Consider the following 23,340-nt stretch of genomic DNA (forward strand, 5'->3'; position numbering starts at 1 on the left):
TCGGCCTACTCTACAACATTACAAAATATTTTAATACGCCACTGAATTGAAATGATTCTGCCACAGGGCTTAGAAATTGACAAAGGGCTCTGTAACTATTTATGCATACAGGATGAGAGTGTCTATTTTAAGTGTTATTTATTCTGGGTGGGAAGTATTTGTTTACGCCACTGGTATTAGATCCCCCCCCCCCACTCAAATTTGTGTTAGCTATGTATAGAAAATGAGTTTGTCGTTTAAATATCGGAAAGTTAATTTCATATACGATTGATGGATTGTAAAATTTTTGGATACGCCACTGAAGTTAAATGATTCTGTGAATGACACCGGTCTGGAAATTCTGAGTATGCCACTAGCTTGAAAAAATATTGCATTTTCAAGAAAATGGAAATAAATTTTTTGTACTCCACTGAATTGCAGCAATTTTGAATGCCATTGAATTGAAACGATTCTGAAAAGTCACCAGACTAAACAATACTCTGTACGCCACTGTCTTGAGAATAATTTGCAAATGCTCCTCATGTGGATAAAATGAATATATGTATGCTCCACTAGATTCCAACAGTTTTGAATGCGCCACTGAATGAAAACGATTCTGAAAAATAATTTGCATATACCAATGTATAAAACAAATTACTTATACTCCACTGAATATTGCAACACTTTTAAACACAACACTGAATTGAAACGATTCTGTATACGACAGTAGACTGAAAAAACGGGCGAAGGTGAAATAAATTTTGTTTACTCCATTGGATTCCAACATTTTTCAATACTACATCGAATCGAAATGATTTTATATATGGCACTGGACTAAAATATTCCCTGTACATCACTGGCTAGAAAAAAATTTGTATAGTTCACTAGATTACAAAATTTTGAATAAATCCACTGAATTGCAATGTATGATACTAGACTAAATATTCTCAATATGTCAATGAATGAAATAAATTTGTATACGCCACTGGCTTGAAACTATTTCGCATATGCCATTGGAGAGGAAAAACATTTTTATACTCCACGGCATTGCAAAAAATTCTGAATACGCCACTGAACTGAAATGATTCTGTATATGACCCTGAACAAAAAGCATTCTGTATATGCCACTGTAATGTAAACTCTTGTGCATTTGCCACCGAATTGAAACGGTTCTGTGCTGACACCACTGACTTGTGTATACAAATGAATAAAATAAATTTTGTATACGCCACCGACTACGAGACTATAAGCAATTTTCTGTATGTCACCGACTTGAAGCAGTTTTATAATATGCTTCTGAATCGAAACAATTTTGCATACGCCAGTGAAATTAAATAAATTTATATACACCACTGAAGTTAAAAGTAATTCGTTTTTGCCGAATGCAACAACCTAAATGAAAAAAACATCATGCACCACTGAACTGAAACAATATCACTGGAAACAATGTTATATACGTCATTGCTTGGAAGCCATTTTGTATGCTAACTGATAAAAAACAAGTTTCGTTTACACAACTGAACTGACACAATTTTTAATCAATGATACATTCAACGCCACTGAATTGAATCAATTTTGTATCAAAGTCCGATTCTACGCCACCGAATTGAAAAAATTCTGTACATGGTATCATATCGAAGCAATTTTGTATACACTACTGAATTAAAAGACCTTTGTATTCACTTTTGAATTGAAATAATTCTGTGCGTGATACTGAATCGAAGCAGTTCAGAACACACCATTGAATTTAAATAATTCTGCACATGGCATTGTATCGAAACAATTTTTATACACCACTGAATTAAAACAACTTTTTTACTCTGCACTGAGTTAAAACAACATTGCATTCACCTTTGAATACGCCACTGAATTTAAACAATTTTTTACATTACATTATACTGATGATACTGCATTTTACATGCAAACTGAATTAAAAAACAACTTTGCATTCACATTGAAACGTTTGAATACGCCACTGAATTGAAACAATTTTGTATTCACCTTGAATTGAAACGTTCAAATACTCCACTAAATTGAACAGTTTTGTATACTACGCCACTAAGTGAAACCATTTTTCTGCAAATAACTAAATTGAAATTTTTTTACTCCACTGAATTTTTGAAAAATTAAATTAAGAATAAAATAAATAATGAACATGAAAGACATGAAACTGAAAAATTAAACAGTTAAATTTCCGAGAAATTTGATGGATAAAAAAGGTATTTACGACACTGTATAAGAAGACTCAAAAATATATATATAATATTATCCTCAAATTTTAATTTGAAAAAAATCAGGAAAAATTTGAATTATATCTTTATTAGTTTACGCCACTGATGTCTCAACCTGTTCAGCATACAAAAAAAATCATTTTACTCCACTGAACTTGAAAATTTCGTGAAATCAATCTCTGTTTAGGAATATTTATGAAACGTATTAAATAGATTATGAGATTTTAAATAACAAAAAAATTATTAGCTTTTCAATTGTTGAGAAGTAATCTGTACGCCACTGAGCTGAACATAATTGAATTGAAAAGAAAATATAATTTATTTGCAATTTAAATAACTTGAGATTATATTTAACAAAGGTGTTTCACCTTGTGTGAATCCGGTCTATCAATTTAATCTGATTAAAAAGTCTGTTCTGTACGCCACTGGACAGCAACAAGGTCTAGCCGCCATGTGTTAGAAGTTCCCATCGAAAAACAGCTGTAGCTGATTATTATCAAGGATGTGATTGTTGTTATCAGTGGAATGCCGAAGCATTCTAGAATTTTCGATTTATAGTTTATTCACCTATTTTTCACTTCAGCGATATTTCGTATATTTTTTGTAGAAATTTCCATTGTTGACCAATAAACGGTTATTTGTTGGATTATTTCGTAGAATATCTTTCAAAAAATACTTAAGACAACAATGGTCATCGGAACAAATACTGGTAACCCCCAAACTGTTCATGACCTAAATTATTCTCTCAACAATGCATTGAAGTAATAATTGTTTCCTAAACAATGCTCGAGACACAGATGGTTTTCTGAACAATGCGTTAGACAACAATGGTTCCTCAACAATTTCAAGGCAACAATTCGGTAATTAATACCCGAGAAAACACTAGTTCCCTTATCAATGTTCAGGACAAAAATGGTTCCTTAAACATTTTCAGGGCAATTACATAATTGATGACTGAGAAAACAACAGTCCACTAATCAGTGTTCAGGAGAACAATACAACAATGATTCCGTAAACAATTTCAGGACTGCCATTCGGTAATTAATGCCCGAGAAAACACTGGTACCCTTATCAATGTCCAGGACAACAATGGTTCCTTAAACATTTTCAGGGCAATTACATAAAAAATTGATGCCCGAGAAAATAAATTCCATAATCAGTGTTCAGGAGAACAATAGTTCCTTAAACAATTTCAGGATAACAACTCGGTAATTAATACCCGAGAAAACAATAGTTCCCTATAATCAATGTTCAGGGCAACAATAGTTCCCTGAATAAATCCAGGGCAACAATTTGGTAATTAATGCCCATAAAACAATAGGTTCCCCTATCAATTTTCAGGATAACAATGGTTGCTTACAATGTTTTAGTCAACAACGCCCGCGAAAACAATAGCTCCCTAAACAATGTTCAAGACATCAATGGTTCCTTAAGCAATTTCAGGACAACAATTCGGTAATTGGTCCCCGAGAAAACAATAGTTCCCTATAGTCAATGATCAAAACAATAATGGTTCCTTTAATAATTTCAAGAGCAACAATTCGGTAATTAATGCCCGAGAAAATAGTAGTTCCGTATCAATGTTCAGGACAACAATGACTTCTTAAACAATTTCAGAACAACATTTCGGTAACTAATGCAAGAGAAAACAATAGTTCCCAAGTCAATATCTAGGACAGCAACGGTCCCTTAAAAATGCTTTGCACAGTACTAATTCTTTAAACGATGTTCAACACAAAATTGCCGACACAATAACAATTCTTCGGGAGAAAATTCTTCATTAAACAATTTAAACAATGCTGAAAACAATAATGAATCGCCGAATAACGTTCCTGATTAAACCAGTTTTCTAAAAACCTCACCCTATAGAACAACAATCGTTTCCTAAAGAAAATTCACGGAACGACCATGTTCAAGACAACAACAATCATTGCCTTAAACACTCTCGAGATAATAATGGTTGTAAAATAATTTCTGAAGACAACAATGGTTCTTTAAAGATATTCTCAACGGCATTCATCTAATTAATGCTCAAAATAACAATTTTTTTTTGTACCATGCCGGACAACAATGGCTATATAAATTTTTTCCGAACTACAACCATTACGAACAATGATAGTAGTACTCAATGAGAACAATGAATCTCGAAATCACGACGACAATGACTCTCTGAAAAATGGAGGAATTATGTCATTAAAAAGTGAGTGATTTTTCTAAATAATGCTGAAAGCAACAATGTTTCTTCAAAAATAAGTGTGATCTAAACAAAGCTTAGGATTAACAATGGTCGTATGGAGTACAAGACTTTTCTAAACAATGCTCAGAACAATGATTCTTGAAAAATAAATTATCTAAAGAAAGCTTGGGATAAAACACACGGAATTTTAAACAATGCCGAATACAACAATGGTTCTTCAAAAATGAGTGATCTAAACAATGGCAGTAAAAACGCGGGATTTTTTTAAAATAATACTCAAGACAACAATGATTGTGCAAAAACAAGTGATATGAATTCTGAATAACTTTTGGACTAACAATGGTTTTAAAAAAACACGGGATTTTTTTAAACAATACTCAGGACAACAATGGTTCTCTAAAAATATGTGATCTAAATAAAGCACAGGAGAACAATGGTTACAAAAAATACTGATTATCTAGAAAATGCTCAAGACAACAATTGTATCCAAACAATGGTCAGAACAACAATTGTATCCAAACAATGGTCAAGACAACAATTGTATCCAAACAATGCTCAATACAACAATTGTATCCAAACAATGCTCATACAACAATTGTATCCAAACAATGCTCAAGATAAAAATAGTTCTCAAAAAAACGCCCAAGACAAAACAACTCCTAATTCAAGTCAACAAACGATTCCCATCAACAATATCCACACACACAACAACAATATAAATCATACTAACAATGCTTTCACGCAACATCAAATATAATCCCTTTTATCTCCTTCACAGAACAGTAGCTGTCAATTTATTCGGAGAACGCGCCAAACGATCGTCGCCAAAAGACGACAAGACGCCAGGACACGGCAGCGAAGGTCTCTGGCGCCGAGCCTCTCTTTCCTCTACCGAACAGCCAATCAGAGCATTACGCGGGCAGTGACGTCACGACATTCGTGAATCGCTGGAGAGTGAGTGGGGGGGTGAGGGGGAGACGGTTTGTAATGTTAAACAATCGTCTCCCTCCCGTCATTTCGCCTCTGGATCTTGTTGAATGCCTGTCGTGTTTGTACGCGCCTCTCGTACTATAATAACAGGAGTAATTGTTGTGTCTATATAGCAATTGTTTACAAACGTACATTGTTGTTAGTACATATCCAAGGAGTGCTCGGTCATTGCAGATATATATCATCTCTTTGATTTTCCAGAACGTTCTTTTCCTAAGAAGAAAAAAAAAACGAGCACCGGAAATCTTCGCATCCGGTGCTTCTGCTGCTTGCTTTGACGTGCGCGGTGCGGTGTTCGTTGAAAAAAAAAAAAAGGAAGTCATCATTACGTCTCACGGAGGAGCACCGTTATTGTCCAAGACGAACCGTTACGTGAAGATCAAGAACCCACCACCGGAGGGGTCCCTGAAATGTGAACCTAAGAACAACAACAACAAGTTCGACGTCCTACTCAAGTGCTGCTCGTCCATCGACATCCCGATGACTCTGAGGACCCTGAAGATGCCCGTGACGATCCCCAACAGCCCCAACCTCCTGTTCTGGAAGAAGAAGTCCATCAGCATCACCGACTACGACCCGAAGTTTAAGGTCACCTACCTCGGGAACGTCATAACCCCGTGGGCCAAGGGCGAGGGCTGCGAGGAGAAGCCCCTCCAGACCCTGTGGAAGACCCACCTGGCGAACCCGACGAAGCCAGAGACCCACCTGCCGATGGAACTGACCATCTCCAACTCGGGCCTCAAGGCCGCCACCAAGAAGCGCGGGCTGGTCGAGTACTGGGCCTACCGGATAACGTACTGTTCGGCGCCCAAGGAGTACCCGGGCGTCATCTGCTGGGTGTACAGGCACGACACGTCCAAGATGAAGCAGTTCGTGAGGTGCCACGCGGCCCTGTGCTCGAAGCCCGAGCAGGCCAAGGAGATCGTGGCCCAGCTGACGGACAGGCTGGCCTTCGCCCTGCAGGAGTTCAGGAGAGAGAAGGTAAGTTGGCCTCCACTTCTCTTTTTTTTTTTTCCTAATTATTAAAAACCGTACGTGATGTGGGGGCCCGATTCCGCACGGGGCAAAGCAGGGCCCTAAATTTTAACACTCATTTGCCGATATTCCTGACATTTGAACCGGGTTCCTCTGATGCCTTATTCTGTTTCTAATAATTTTGTGCCCCGGGCAAATATGAATTTTTGAAGGCCCCCCCTATATAACCTACTTTTTGAGGAAGAAGCGCATGAGGGGGAGAAGGGAGCCTGTGCCTATAAAATAAATATTCAAAAGGCATGTAATTTTGGGGCCATGCCAGAAACACCCTGTTTTCATTCAGACCTTGATTTCGTAAAAATTGAGTCAAATTATGGCCCCGATTCTGCCGCAATTGGGTAAAATCCGGGGCTATGAATCTGAGTAAATTGGTTCAAATTTGGGCCCTTAAAATTGGGGAGGATTGGATTCCGCTTATGAATGGGATCTTTGACCTCCAGTGTAAAAAAAAATATTCAGGTTGGTCCCGTCATGCTCCCTCGACATGTCTCGAGTCGAAGTGCGCATCCGTCAGCTGCCCAGTTGGGGGGCAGTTAGGGAATTTGCCCCCCAAACATTTTAAGGCGCTTCCCCCGATTGAAAAATTGACAGACTAGTCAAAGGTGGAATCCAGTCGCATGGGTCGGAGCTCCCAATCCCTGTTTTATAGAGAGCCTCCTCCCCCAATGTAATAATTGGGCTCTGTCCCCAGGGCGTCTCAATGGGCAGGAGCCACACGAAACACCAGCTCCGAAATTTTTGAAAAATTTTGTATATTAATTGCTCTCCCCGCTTAAAAATTTGAGATTTGCCCTAATCATAACCTTTGTGAGATGGGTATCATACCGAAAAGGGCTGTTTCAATGCAGCATTGCCCCCCCCCCCCCGGGCCGAATGGGGGGGGGTCGTACTAAAACATTTTACTCTTTTACTCTTTTTTTTTTGCATGGATAACATTTTAAGGGCTCCCCCCAAGAAAAAGTCTATCCCAGGGTTCCAAGGCACGCTACGGCACTGGGGTGTTCCCCTGATAACATGGAATTACGATTGTAGTTTACAATGATATCATGCATTGCATGCGAATTGACAGGCACACATTTCTAGCCGGGTCTAGAATAACCTTTGCCCAGGGGCTAAGAGGATGCTCTTGAGATGGCCCTGGGGCCATGACAAAGTGGGGGCCCTGGTGCAAGGGTGGGGCTCCAATGTGATTATATATGATTTACCGATTGATAAATCGTATTGTTTTTGTACAATATAAAGGGAGCCATATGAATTCCTGGCCTTAGGGCCTGCCAAAGATCTCAGCTTATCGGCCGGGGTCTAGGATGTGGGGGATATGTCACAGGGGTTCCACAAATCAAGACTGCAGATCATCTGGGTTGGCTCCAGATATTGATCTTTTTGGCTATGTGTCCCTTGGCTAAAGGTGAACTGCAGTCCACAAGGATGGGACTGACAGGGCCTGGGGAAAATTCTCTGCATTTTTTGTTTTTTTTCATGCTAGAAATTCTTTACGGTCAAGCGTCCCAGCTTAGAGGTGTTACTGCAGGTTTGGGGGGGGGGTGTTAGGGCCTGTTTCTCGCACAGGTGTGCCCCGACGATGCTTTTTGTATATTGTAGACACTGGTCCAGCTCGCCTCTCTCTCAAAGAAAATTGTACAAGTAGCCCAAATTTTGCCTAAGGCTTGAACTTGTGAGAAACAGGTCCTGACAAGGGCCATAATTTTGAGGCCCTGCCTCACCAATTTACATTATTATCTCTGAACATCATGATACCAAGCTGCCACCTCTCCTCCCTGATCTTGCGCTTTTAGGTGGCTCTGTGACTGCACTATTAATTGGCTAGCTAGATTCAGCGGAGTTATTAAAATCTATTTTTTGACACATGCACTGTGCATCAGCTACATGTTACTAACGTATGGCTTTTTTGTGTCTCCACAGCTGAACCGCCAAAAAGCCAGGCTGTCACTGGCCAATGCTTGCTACGACTGTCCCAGCATGCCGAGAAGGAAGCTGCTGCTGTATAGGGGCACCATCAACTTCAAGCCGCCTGTCGAGGCTTCCAAGATAGCCCCGAAGCTGACTGACATCGAGGAGAACCTCGAGGAAGAAGAGGAGGAAGCTAAATACTTCAACATGCTCCGACAACTGCGTGGTTCGCCTTCTTCATTGTCTGACTCTTACATGTACTTCGAGTATTCTAGTTCCCTCGACTCTGACATGTCCGGTTGTTCGCTGGACGAGAACTCCCCTCCGCTCACCTACAACATGATGGGATCCCTGAACTCTCTCGGCGAATCATCACTGTCTTCAACGGGGAGCGACGATTCTTGCTCTTCCAGTGACTCTCAATCCGATGACTCTGTGGATCTATCGGAACATGCTCTACTGCTGTCATAGCCAGTGGTGATTTACCCGTGTACATAATCTCAATCCACCATGACTATTGACTGATTGCATAATCCCATGTTCCCTCAACTCGGACAAAAACTTGCCACTGTGTACTTATAAGACTGAATCTGTGAAAGCTCTTCATCAGTCCTTGCTCATTTCAACGGGAAGCAAGGGCTCATGCTCTTCCAATGACTCTCTCCATGGTTCTATCGGAACACTCACTACTGCTGTCTCAGTCAATAACGGTGGCAATTGTGATCGCCATAATTATCATGTAAATAATCTCGAAAACAAACTGATATCACTTGACCAATCACATACTCTCTTGAACATAGATAATAGAACCGTTCGACCAATCACTATCACATCTTGTGGTTTTTGTTATTATCAATTGCATGATCAATTTTCAACGCAAATTTGCATTTTTTTAATAGTTTTTTTTTTAAGATATTCAACATTTTCTTGTTTATGTTTTGTGTTATTTCAATGCATGTCGTTGATGAAAAAATGCTTAATTTATTCAGACTGTTCTCGGCTAGTCATCCTAATTGAAAACGATGTTGCCTGATTTTTAGCTCTACTACATACACCACTACGGGTAAATTTCAGATTTTTGTTCCGCTATACATTGAACCCAGAGCAAAGAATGTACTTATGTAGGAAGAATTAATTGTATTTATAATTACCGACAATAATTGCCTCGATTATACTCTTGCATGTGCCCATCGAAAACATGATCTGTAAATAATTATTTATAATAAGAAAATTGTGTAAATAAAAAAAAAAACCGTTAGGTTTATATTGATTTTTGTCGTCTTTCTATGCTGTACTTGTTCATACTGACACAACGCTTTTGACTACTTCACCAAACACCAACTCTGGCCATATCGCTATATTGCAATTTACTGCCATTAGTGAGATGGGTTGGAAGTGAAGGTGCTGTCTATCGGTGGTCACCTCGAGTTCGTTTGGGAAAATATCTTATTTATATCCTCTCTTAGGTTCGAACCCGGGACCCTGACAACAACCTTCACGATGGTAGACGAGCATCTTACCACCATGCCACTCGGGCTTTTGACTGGTCTTGAGGAATCGCCATAGGGTATATTAAATTTCTAAATGTGCCTTTACATGATCTTCCTGTTGAGCTCGTGTCTAGAGATTTCACTGGATGTGTAACATTTTACGGCCAGTACTAATTTAAACACATGGCTACAACCGTGTAGGCAAGACCTGGAAGCATCAAGATAATGTGATCTGGTTTCAATTTTCCGGACTAAGAATGTAAAATGGTATATGTAAATATTTTCTAGTTGATAAACGTCCCACAGAAAACACTAATTTAATAATCTAAAGACGCTGAGCTAAATCGATTAAAATTCAGAATTAGCGGAAGGAAAAAAATTCTGAAGGGGAAATATATGCCCGAGTTTACGGAAGGGAAAAATTCTCCAGAATTGATAGAAATTCAGAAAAAAAAATTTCAGAATTAATGAAAATTCAGAACTGAAGAAAAAAATTCTGTTGATTCTGAATCTTGTATTCTGGAGGGGAAAAATCTAAAATTTACCGAACAAAAATTCTCTCTAGGATTAATGGAAATTCAGAATCAACGGGAAAAAAACATGATTGTAGGAAAATTCAGAATCTTCAGTTCTGGAGGAAAAAATTGTGGATGGAAAAAATGTGAAAATTCAGGATTTTTGCAGAAAAAAATTCCAGAATTGAGATGAAAATTCAGAATTATATAACAGAAGAAAAAATTCTGCCGATTCTGAATCTTCAATTTTGGAGGAAAAAATTCTAGAATATATGGAACAAAAAAATATTCTAGGATTTTTTGTATATAATGGAGATTCAAAATTTTTATGGAAGAAAAAAATTCAGAATCTTCTTGGAGGGAAAATATTCCAGAATTAACGGAAGAAAAAAATTCTGTGAATTCTTTATCTTCAATTCTGGAGGGAAAATAATTTCAGAATTTATTGAGGAAAAAATTCCAGAATTAACGAAAAATCAGAATTTTTTTAAATATATATATAACAGAAGAAAACAAAATTTTGTAAATTCTGAACCTTCAATCTGGAGCGAAAATACGGGGTGATTATAAAAAAACTATCCCGACATATGGGCGGGCCCCTGACTATCATACCATTCCCAGAAACTGAATGAAATTTTGGCATAATGTATTTTGAGGTATGCGCTCAAGAATGATATGGAAAACAACAGTGTCACTCTTAACAGTTACGGTTACAGTGAGAAAATTTCGAAAATATCAAATGGCAACACCAAGTTTTTTGTATTGGAATGCGATCTCCATACTGAAAAATGTTGGAATGGCACCTGTAGCACGAAAATCCCCGGAGCTAGGCAAGGAAAAAGTAAAAAGGACTTTGCCGTGCACCAGAGCATTAATGTTCGTTTCATTCGTCTGAGATCCCAGCCTAATTAGTCCTCCACAAGGTCATTTGGAAAATTTGTGAAACACAATAAAATGCTTTACTTTATGCTGCTTCTCTGTCCTTATTGGTTGTCCTCACTTTTAGCCTATCTACCGCCGGTGATTTTCATGCTACAGTTGCCGTTCGAACGCTATTTAGGGTTTTTCACAATGGAGATCACATTCCAATACAAAAAACTTGGTGTTGCCATTTGATATTTTCGAAATTTTCTCACTGTAACCGTAACTGTAAGAGTGACACTGTTGTTTTCCATATCATTCTTGAGCGTATACATCAAAATACCTTATGCCAAAATTTCATTCAGTTTCTGTGAATGGCATGATAGTTAGGGGCCAATATGTCGGGATAGTTTTTTTATAATCACCCTATATATTCCAGACTAAACGGAAGAAAAAATTCCAGAATTGATATGAAAATTCAGAATTTACGAATGGCCATAATTATCACATAAAAAAATGCGCCGGATCATAGGGATATATATAGAAGCCAGCCACAAAAAAACACACAAAGCCCGAACTTCGGACATTGACCAGGTCAACTGGGCCAGCCAGTTCGCAAACTGCCCAACTTCGGGCTTTGGCAGTAACATATACACTAACTGCCCCCCGTAAAGAAGTTTATCGCAATACACTTTGGTGTACCACACAAAAAGTAGCGATATCAAAACCTGCAGTGATCAGTTCTAACGAATTGGTACATGTTGGAATGTGCGTTTGCGCGCAGTGAACCTGACATGAAGGTTGCTTCTGTTTAGTGCCAACACCTCCTATAACTACAGGAGCTATAGATGGCGTTGGTAGTGCCCGCCACACATCTCTGCCATCAGTTTTTCTATCTATGAGTGAAGTTTAAACATGAATTATCGTATCGTTGAAGGGGCCTGTTGCGCTCTCTGTGGTGAGACTTTTTTAACGGGGAGATCGGCTCGCATTCGCGATTCGAAGTTGGGAACCACAGAAAACCAACTTCAGACCACAAAAAAAAAAAAAGATTGTATTCACTAGTAATACGTTTAGAGACTAGAGTATTGTAATTTTTAAATCTGCAATTACAGTCGAGTACCGTTATAGCGAAAATCTCGTTTTAACGAACACTTTTCTAATCTCCCAAATAAGTTTACATAGGAACAATGCTAGGTAACCTGGAATTCCTTTATAACGAAATTTCGTTTTAACGAAGTGATTTCTCCGGTCTCTTGGCGTTCGTTATAATGGGATTCGACTATATGTAGCTGCTACATTAGATTGTGGGAAATTTTTTGGGGGTGACCGGTAGAAAGTTCTCACGGACCAGCGGTTGCGAGAGCCCGTAAGCCTGTCCAGGGCCGTCTGACGAGCATCACGGGCCCTCGGGGCCAAGTGATTTTTCTGAGGCCCCCGCCAGGCAAATTTACGCGTGCCTACTCTCGAAAATTCCAACCAGATCTTATTTTTGTGAGACACCCCCCTCCCCCGGGCCGTGCCCGGGTAGGCCCACTCGTTACACGACGGCACCGAGCCTGTTCCTTGCGTGGGTGGAAGGCCATGCCATTCTGCCAATCCAAATACCACAATTCCCACTCTGATATACCATCGATTGGAGGTTGGTGAATACGATTACGCGCGTTCGGAAGACCTTCAACCTTTACGCCACCGCCATTGAACTCCCATGTCTGTCTTCAAACAGGTGACACAAAATGGAGGAAGCCGGGTGCCATCTGCCACATTTTACGGCTCCTTGACGTCACAGCAGCAGCAGCGCGATTGCTTTTCTTGAATAAAAGAGAGATTAAATCTGAATATATATATTTTTCATGAGCAGCATTGCAATGTTTCCTCAGCTGCCGCCATCGCGTCTCCCTCCCTCTTTAGAGTTTAGACGGTCCTTTCGTGTATTATTGTTATTATGTATGCATAATCACGTCTGACTCCTTCATGTGGACACTCTCGAAGGAGGTTTATGCGTTTCGTTTTTATTATGACGTGGGGAATATACGTGCGTGCCTTTGAACTACCATGCAAAGTGGGGGCTCCCTCTTCTCACAACGCAGGGCACGTGGGCCGCATATGGCCCTCGAAGCTTTTTGCAGTGGCCCGCCGACAGAACGCTGGAAAAAAAAGACCTCAATGAAAAATGTGTTTTAGAATTAGTGAAAGAAGTAATTTAGTAATTTCGATATTACTTTAAGGTAGCAGCAGCATTTCAGAATTAATGAGAGAAATAATTTCGTGATTATTGAAATAAATATATTTGGAATAATTGAAAGAATTACCAGAATTAATGAGAAGTATTTCCAGAATTGATGAAATTTCGGAATTATATTGAACGAAATAATTTCGGAATTATTAAAAAATATGATTTCATAATTATTGAAAGAAATAAATTCAGAATTATTGGGAGATATTTTTAAAGAATAATTGAAAGAAATATTTTCATAATTAATGAAACAATTTTGAGAATTAATGAAACAATTTTGAGAATTAATGAAAAAAATTTGAGAATTAATGAAAAAATTCAGAATAATTTAAAATATTTTCATAATTAATGAAAAAATTCAGAATTAATGAAAAATATTTTCATAATTAATGAAAAAATTCAGAATTAATGAAAAAATGCTGAATTAATGAAAAAATTCAGAATTAATGAAAAATATTTTCAGAATTAATGAAAAATATTTTCATAATTAATGAAACAGTTTTGAAAATTAATGAACCAATTTTGAGATTAATGAAAAATTTCAGCATTAATGAAAAATATTTTCATAATTAATGAAACAATTTTGGGAATTAATGAAAAATATTTTCAGAAAAATATCACCCCCCCCCCCCGACCCCCTTCCCAAACTTTGTCTGATTTCGGGGCATTTCAGCGGTACCCAGAAGTGTCGCCAACTTTCAATATAATTTCATCCCCTACGCATTACATGCAACACCTTCTAGAGCAAGAAGGTTCTTCCGCTTTAGAAGGTATTGTTACATGTAGCCTACCACCGAGGGCCAATTTGGCAACACACCGTTTAGGAATCACCAAAAATGAATTCAATGAAGGGTTTTTTTTCGAAGCAGCCACCCCAGAATTTAAATTACTAATAAATAATCCCCCGCGTAGATATTTTAAAAAAAAAAATGGGTTTCCATAATCATTAGTAAAGCTTTACACGTCACTCGACTCTGGTGAATGGAATTCTCATGACACAGATTCATGATGCTCTCTGAAGAAGAGAAAATCCCAGTTGCAACACATGGCGTACACTACATAATCCGACGGATCTCGTCAAGAATTCTTGGAAATGGATCTTCCGCCGATAAAAGAGAGAGAGAGAGATGTTATCTCCTGAGATAATCCTCATTTCCTCGGAAAACCATCAATCAGGAAGCGGCATTTCTTTTTGGAAAATATATTTCACGGCGATACGGAAACACCCTTTTACGCGTACGGAAAATACATTATCATCAACTAATATTTAGTGTTTCTGGCGTAATCTAAAAATTTTGAGCCGTAAATGCATTTTCTAGTTCATGCACTGAAATTGTGATCATTTCGGAGCAATGAAAAACCGTCGTTGTACGTATATGTTACGGTAAATGCGGTTATTATGCATACTTAACGAGCATAATAACAAGCATTACCAAACATAAGTTTGGTAAATTTCCCTAAATTCATCATTTTTACCGTCGATTATGCATAGTACCCAAGCGTCGTTGGTAAATTTAATAAGCACTAAAGAATTATCACTTTTACCGGCGATTATGCATAATTACCCAAGCGTCGCGGCATTGGTAAACATGATGAACCGCACTACGTATATGATATACTATACATGATAATTCACACATGTATTGAAATATTATATCGGGTCGCGATCGCAAAATTTGCTATCATTATATCGGGGTAATCATAATCACCCAATTCATTTTTTTTTTCATATTTATCAAATTCACCAATTACACTAGGGTATTATGCATGAGGAGATAAATTTTAACTATAGTCGAATCCCTTTATAACGAACGCCAAGAGATTGGAGGAATCACTTCGTCAAAACGAAATTTCGTTATAAAGGAATCCCAGGTTACCTAGCATTGTTCCTATATAAACTTATTTGGAGGATTAGAAAAGTGTTCGTTGAAACGAAATTTTCGCTATAACGGTATTCGTTAAAACGGGACCCGTCTGTATTTATCAAACTTACCAAGACGATTGGCAAGTATGCATAATAACCGGTTATTATGGATGATAACCGCCTTTATTACATTTACCGCAACATATACACAGGTTTCCCTCGTCTGAGATTCAGGAAGGAGCCGTATCGGCATTGGCGCTATTTGGAAAATGCTTTGATTTGATTCCTGAGCAGAAAAATAAAAGAATAAAATGTTTACTTTATTCAGGAAGACGGGGCCCACCGATATTGGCACTGCTTAGGTAATGTCTCGATTGATTCCTTGCAAGAAAAGGCAACACTAACTGCCATTTCTATAAGATTCCGAAAGGGCCATCGGTATCGGCCGCATCTGAAGAAGATTGATTTATGGACGGGAAAAGCAAAAAAGAAGCTTTCTCTTACAAAAACATCAAGGACAGGGCCGTCTTAAGAGCATCATGGGGCCCCCGGGCCCAAATGATTTTTCTGAGGCCCTACCAGGCAAATTTTCGAAAATCTCAACCAGATCCCATTTTTGAGAGGCCTCCCCCTCTTTTCTCTTGAGGCCCCCGGCAGGGCCCTCTCAAGACCATCATGGGCCGCCGGGCCAAGTGATTTTTGCGAGGTCCTTCCTGGTAAATTTTCGAAAATTTCAACCAGATTTCATTTTGTGAGGGCCCCTTCTTCGCTTGAGGCCCCAGGGCCGTGCCCGGGTGGGTCCATGCCTTAAGACGGCACTGATTAAGGAAGGGCTTTTGGTATCGGCATCATCTGAATAATATTGCGGCTAAAACATTCTAAGCAGAAAAGGCAAGACAAATTTCCACTTCTCATCCAAACCTGAGCCGATACTGGTAATTTTAAAAAAAATTGATCGATTTGTATTTATTGTACGTCAAAATGCCCTCTGGAAAGAAATTTTTTAATTAATTGATTAATTAGTTAATTAACTTGAGTCGATATCTTTACTTGGACCATTTGAGTTTGGTAGGCCTACACATACGTGTGTACCTCAGATCTTAACTTCAAAAAAGAATCATTAAAACCGTTAAAGATAAAGGTACATATAAACTGAAGAGCCAAAAAAACTGGTAATGGCATGCGTACGCAAATAAAGAGATATGGAACCAATCAGAGTACGGCGCTGCTGTCGGCAACGCCTATATAACACAACAAGTGTCTGGCATAGCTGTTAGATCGGTTACTGCTGCTACAATGGCAGGTTATCGAGATTTAAGTGAGTTTGAACGTGGTGTTATAGTCGGCGCACGAGAGATGGGACATAGCATCTCCGAGGTAGCGATGAAATTTGGATTTTCACGTACGACCATTTCACGAGTGTACCGTGAATATCGGGAATCCGGTAAAAAATTGAATCTACGACATCTCTGCGGCCGGGAAAAGATCATGCAAGAACGGGACCAACGACGACTGACGAGAATCATTAAACGTGACAGACGTGCAACCCTTCCACAAATTGCTGCAGATTTCAATGCTGGGCCATCAACAAGTGTCAGCGTGCGAACCATTCAACGAAACATCATCGATATGGGGTTTCGGAGCCGAAGGCCCACTCGTGTACTCTTGATGACTGCACGACACAAAGCTTTAAGCCTCGCCTGGGCCCGACAACACCGACATTGGGCTGTTGAGGACTGGAAACACGTTGCCTGCTCTGACGAGTCTTCGAGCTGATGGACGTGTACGGGTATGGAGACAACCTCATGAATCCATGGACCCTACGTATCAACAGGGGACTGTTCAAGCTGGTGGAGACTCTGTGATGGTATGGGGCGTGTTCAGTTGGCGTGATATGGGACCCCCTGATACGTCTAGATACTACTCTGACAGGTGACAAGTACGTAAGCATCCTGTCTGATCACCTGCACCCATTCATGTCCATTGTGCATTCCGACGGACTTGGACAATTTCAGCAGGACAATGCGACACCCCACACGTCCAGAATTGCTACAAAGTGGCTCCAGGAACACTCTTCTGACTTTAGACACTTCCGCTGGCCACCTAAATCCCCAGACATGAACATTATTGAACATATCTGGGATAACTTGCAACGTGCTGTTCAGAAGAGATCTCCACCCCCCCCCCCCTTACTCCTACAGATTTATGGACAGCCCTGCAGGATTCATGGTGTCAATTACCTCCAGCACTACTTCAGACATTAGTCGAGTCCATGCCACGTCGTGTTGCGGCACTTCTGCGGGCTCGCGGGGGCCCTACACGATATTAGGCAGGTGGACCAGTTTTTTTGGCTCTCCAGTGTATATGTGTACCTCCGGAGAGAGTGAATAGGTTAAAAGATTCGAGAAGCGCCATCGGTACTAGCACCATCTGAACAATATAATGATTGAATTCTGGCAGTAAAAGGCAAGGAAAGTTTTCCTTTGCTAAAGTTTCAGAAATTTGATCATCGGCACCATCTGAAGAATATTATACCTAATTGAGAGATTTCTGGGCGGAAAAGGCAAAATAAGTCCTTCACTGAAATTGCTAACGGTGCCACCTGAACGGCATTGTGATTGATGGCTGGGCAGAAAATACAAAAACGAGCTTTAATGCCCATGAGATTCAGAAAGGGTCGTCAGTATCGGCAATATCCGGATAAATATTGCGATTAATAATTTCTGGGCAGAAGAGGCAAGACAAAGCAAGGGCAATCGGTATCGGCACCATCGGCTGAACAATATTGTAATTGATTTCAAGGCAGAAAAGACAAGACACACAAGCTTTCATTTGTGTTATATTCCTTTCACGCAAATTTTAATCGGATTGATCGAGTCGATTAACTCGACTAAAATTTTCATCTGCGATCAACAGTTAATCGATTAACCGACTCGATCGGTTAAACGATTAATATGGCCATCCCTAATTTTAATGTTACACTAATTCGTTCATTCGACGCAAAAACCTCAATTATTCGACGTTTTTTAAAAAGCGTTGCTGCAACAGTTCTCTTGCAGGGAAGGCCATCGGTATCGGCACCACTGAACAATGTTCTAATTGATTTCTAGGCAGGAAAGGCAATGCAAACGAAAAGCCATCGGTATCAGCATCATCTAAACAATATTGCGATTAGTTTCAAGGCAGGAAAGGCAAGACAAAGGAGGGGTCATCGGTATCGGCACCATGTGAATAATAATATAATTAATTTCAAGGTAGGTAGGGAAGGACGAGGTTTTCAGCAGGTAATATTTGTTTGATTCCTTGAGCAGCAGAAAAGATAGGCAACGAATGTAATGTAAGAACGTATCTTGCGACCTGTGGGGTCATTGTGTTTAGATCTTGGGTCAATGATTCCAGAAGCGCGACCGTTGAAATCAACATCGTTGACAGTGTTATAAGTTCAATAACGAATGTTTATGCGTCAAGAAATCCGCGTGGTTGATATTTTGCAACAAACAGAGATGATTTCGTAATGGAATAGCGGAAGAAACGGCTTTAGGAAGCAGACACGAGACAAACACCCACACGAAGAAGATCGTCTCCAAATCAAAAAAAAGATGGTGATGCCACGAGTCTCTCGTTGCAATGAAACAAACCATTGACGTCAGTTTTGAACCGCAAACGCCAGCCACCAACGCTAGAAATATTTGTTTATCAATATGGAGTAGTAGTCAGTGTGCGTGTGTGGTGTTATGTTGTTGGAACGACGTGAAAATCGCCACGTGAATCTGAAGGAAAAAAAATACACATGTAACAAAAGAGTGAATGTAACTCATTTCACGATCGGTTTATCGATAAATCGATGATTGATTCGATTCATATCGATGACTTCATTCCAGAACTTTCTTCGAATTTTAGATACTTTGGGAGGAAAAGGAATGTGTTTCTTCTTCTGATTGATGGAATTCGGGTCTTTTCTTCTCCTGTTTTAGAGGATTTCAATCAATGTATGCAACAACGTGTTTACGATATTTCAACCGTTAATCGACGATTCTGCTCGAATTTAGAAACTCGTCGCAGCAATATCCTGGTTTTCACAAGTTGCATTGTTCTTTTAGCTATTAGCTCCAAATAAAGTAGAAAAATGCCTCATTTAAATTCATCGCCATTTTAAGTCGTTTGCTAGAGAGCAGTGTTCTTCAACCCTTTTATTACTTGCGGAGCGATGAGGAGGAAAGAGTTTTTCAACCTTCAGACCTATTTGTATACAGTGGAACCTCGTTTATACGTCACTCAGTTACTCGACTTTCACGTTTATACGACGTTTAGCTTCGTCGCAATTGGTTCCCATACATTTTAATTCGAGCTGGGAATCGATTAAAATTTTTAACTGGTTAATCAAAATGTTTTAATCGATTAATCGGCTGATTAATCGATTTTTAGTCGAATATTTCTCGTGAATAAATTGACGCTATGAAAAAATCGTTTTCTCTCTCTCACGCACCTATTTGTTAGATGCAAACAAGTGTATGAATAGATTAAAAAATTAAGGTTGCCCAGTTGAAACAAGTTTTAATATGCTGAATATATTTGTCAAATCCTCGAATTTCTTAACTTAGATCTTGATGCTTTTTAAAAAAAATCAGTTATTCCATGTTAAGTCACTGATTTTGAAACTACTTTCGATCATACTGCGCCAGCGCCGTTCTAACGCGTGGGGCCCACCAGCACCCCCTAGAGGTAGAAGGCCCGGGCGCGGTAGCCCAGGTCGATAAGATACTCGCCTGAAGTACCAAAGGATGTTTAGAGGTGTCGCGAGTTCGATACCCGGTTGGTCCTTGTCAGAAAACTTTCCTGACACAGAGGTACAACAGAAACGACGACATGACGACAGAAAGCATTGCTACCGCAGGGAGTCCCCCCCCCCCCATCGAGGGGTTAGAGCACCAGCCTCTCGATGAGTAGAAAAACAAACCTGCCGTTCGGAATCGGCAATAAATTGTAGATCCCGGTCTAATCAGCCCTCATGAGCAGAAAATGACCGTGGTGCGACAAAAATGATAGAAGGCCTCTACAGTCTGATTGTGACGTCAGTAAGTAGTCCATTTTCCCTCAGAATATTCAGGGGGGGGGATTATCTGCACGTGCCAGTATCATCGTTGTGAGGAAATCGTTTTGAGGAAAAAGAATCGGGCTCAGAATTGGCGATTTCTATGCCCCATATCCAATCACTATGCGGTATCTGTGAGCCAATCAGGAAGATTCCACGCAAAAATAAGAAGAAACGAAATAGGATGCTGTGTTTCAAAATGCGGCAAACTTGCTAGGTAGTCTGAATGACGTTTATGGCAAACAGTGCAAAGGCCTTCTATCTCTAGGAGGTGCTGGGCCTACCCAGACATGACTCGGGGGCCTCAAGTGCAGAGGGGGGCCTCATAATAACGAGATATGGTTAGGGCCGGATCTTGAATCCTGCGAACTACGCGGCCGCAGAAGGCGCAAACCGAAAGGAGCTGATTTTCTAGGGCGCCAATTGAAGGGGGTGGGGCGATCTTTTATCACCAAAATATCATTTGCTTACACTTGAAAAACGTTCAGAACCGGCTCTGGATCTGGTGTAGATTGTAGATTTTCGAGATTAAGCGCGTGAATTGGTAGGCAGGCATGCATTTCTAGTCAGAGATTGGGGTCCTCAGAAGAATCTCTTTACCCGGAATCCCATGATACTCTTTAGATGGGCCCTGATTGTTGCTTTTAATCTTATAGAAACTTCTTCCCAATGGTTCTTGTGAGGAGAAGAGCTGATGCTTCCAAGAATACGGAAAATTGCTTTCCCCAGTGGAGACAAGAAATTTTTTGGTCTTATGTTCTGCAATTCCCAGCAAACTCAATTCGAAACTGAAATAATCGGTTTTTACTAAATCGACTTGTATTTTCACATGCCGAAAAATTTCATCAAGGTATTGATCTAAATATTTGTAAATTTTGTCGCTTATCCAAAATGCTATTTATAGGTACATAATTTAAGACATCTTATTTGGGTTTCATTAAGAAAATCAAGTTAAATTACAAACTTTTTACGCAAATTTTAAACGAGTTTTTATCGGATCGATCGAGTCGATTAACTCGACCAAAATTTTCATCTGCGATTAACAGTTAATCGATTGAACGATTAATATGTCCAGCGCTAATTTTAATGTTACACTAATTCGTTCATTCGACGCAAAACCTCAATTATTCGACGTTTTTAAAAAGCGTTGCTGCAACACTCTTCTTGCACTGTGGTTCCCAACTTCAAGGCTCGAATGCGAGCCGATCTCTCCTTTAAAAAGTCTCGCCACAGAGAGCAACAGACCTACAAACAGTACAAATGTAATTCAATAATAACACATCACTCACTTCACTTCTGAAATATAGATGGCGGCACTGAAAAACAAGCACAACATCACATACGCACTCAGACTGTTGGGTACATACACAGTTTCTCTTCTGACACAACTCACTAGGTAGTAAATCGCTGATAGATGACGATAGACCTGAGTTGTTCTAGGTTTGAAAGAAAGTTCTTCTTGCACATTGTCACCGCAAAAGCCATAAATTATTATGGTGTTTAAACAAAATGGTGTTTATTATGGTGTTTAACAAAAATAGCCACAGTGAGCTCATGGCCATTTAGAGTAGGCACTTAAGTGATTTGTTTATTTCTTGTTTCTGAGAATACGCAGACGTGGTAAGCCTCAATGAAACTGGTTTAAATTGTTTTGACGACCATATGTCCTTTCAGATTTTTGTCGCCATATGCTTTTAGCGTTATTTCCACAGGGTAAGAAAGTTCGTTGTAAGCATTTGGACGGGTACAGGTCAGCCGATAAGAGACACATACACAGTAAGTTCTTTCACCCCATCATCACCACAGTGGTGGTCGGCTGAAGTTGGTTTTCTGTGGTTCCCAACTTCTTCGAGGAGCAAATGCGAGCCCATCTCCCCTTTAAAAAAATCTCGCTACAGAGAGCAACAGACCTACAACGGTACAATCACTCAATCATTGTATTTCACTCATAGTTAGAAAAGTTGATGGCAGATGGCAGCACTACACGTACCAAGCATTACACAGCAACAAATTGAACGTTAGGTTCACCCCAACACGTGCACGCGCAGTCCAACATGTACCGATTTGTTAGAAATTCCGCAGAGAAATGTGGACAAGGTGCATGTGTGGGTAGGTAGCAGTAGTACTTTCGACCATTTCCTGTGAGAAACGAAAGAGTTTTCTTTCGTTGTGGTTCTTTGCTTGCTGGCTGTGAGAAATCCACCGTTCGTAACGTCGGAAAAACGAAAGAGCTTTCAATGAAGAAAAAAAATGGAAATTTTGGGAAAGAATTCGACAAGAATTTTAAATTAATGACGAAGTTAAACTTGCAAAACAGTTGAATAGCCCTGTGTCAACTTTGAAAACGATTATAAAGCAGAGAACCAAAATCAAAGACCAAGTTGCTGGTTGCAAATCATCTACTGCCAAAAAAGAGAAATGGGATTCCAAGATGGGAAATTTTCCCAAACCGAGAAGATTTTGTTGCAATTTATTGCCCAATGTCGTGTCCAATAAGTAATGTTCTGTTAAATTTTTATTTCTTCAAGTGATTTGAAATGTGATTGAATTCCCCCCAAGTACATTCTTGCGAAAAATTAAGAGAATTTGCACATTATGTGTGTCTATTTTCACAAAAAGTACTGAACCAAAGGTACTAATAGTGCCACCGAAGAAGTATGCAAATATTCAGTGTTCGTAACCGTTACATGCGTGTGGGCGGAGCTCTGACCACGAAGGGGATGATAAGAGCACGAGGCGTTTTCCACGATTCGTGTGCTCGTACTCCTCGGCGACATTCGCTGTGATTCTCGCAAGAGTTTGGTAAATTTTGTAAGCGAATCAGGTTAAACCCTATAGAACATGTCTGGGACGCTCTTGGGAGGGCAATCGCCATCCCCCCTCCGAGAACCATCCCGGAACTGAAAACTGCGTTGCTGCAGGTGTTGGACCGATTGCCA

The 23,340-nt window shown here is 39.7% G+C and overlaps 1 protein-coding gene across 1 annotated transcript; it reads left to right on the top strand.

The window, feature by feature from the left end:
- Positions 1-5,238: 5,238 nt before the first annotated feature.
- Positions 5,239-9,607, top strand: LOC149084662 (protein FAM43A-like). Its single transcript, XM_089235072.1, has 2 exons — positions 5,239-6,378; positions 8,356-9,607. Exons 1-2 carry the CDS (start codon positions 5,878-5,880, stop codon positions 8,812-8,814), a joined length of 960 nt encoding a protein of 319 aa, XP_089091198.1. The 5' UTR covers positions 5,239-5,877; the 3' UTR covers positions 8,815-9,607.
- Positions 9,608-23,340: the final 13,733 nt, after the last annotated feature.

This window comes from Pholcus phalangioides, unplaced genomic scaffold (genome assembly GCF_987345545.1).
Source record: "Pholcus phalangioides strain wild (caught in Gottingen) unplaced genomic scaffold, Ppha-v1.0 ptg000008l_1, whole genome shotgun sequence".
Taxonomy (NCBI): domain Eukaryota; kingdom Metazoa; phylum Arthropoda; class Arachnida; order Araneae; family Pholcidae; genus Pholcus; species Pholcus phalangioides.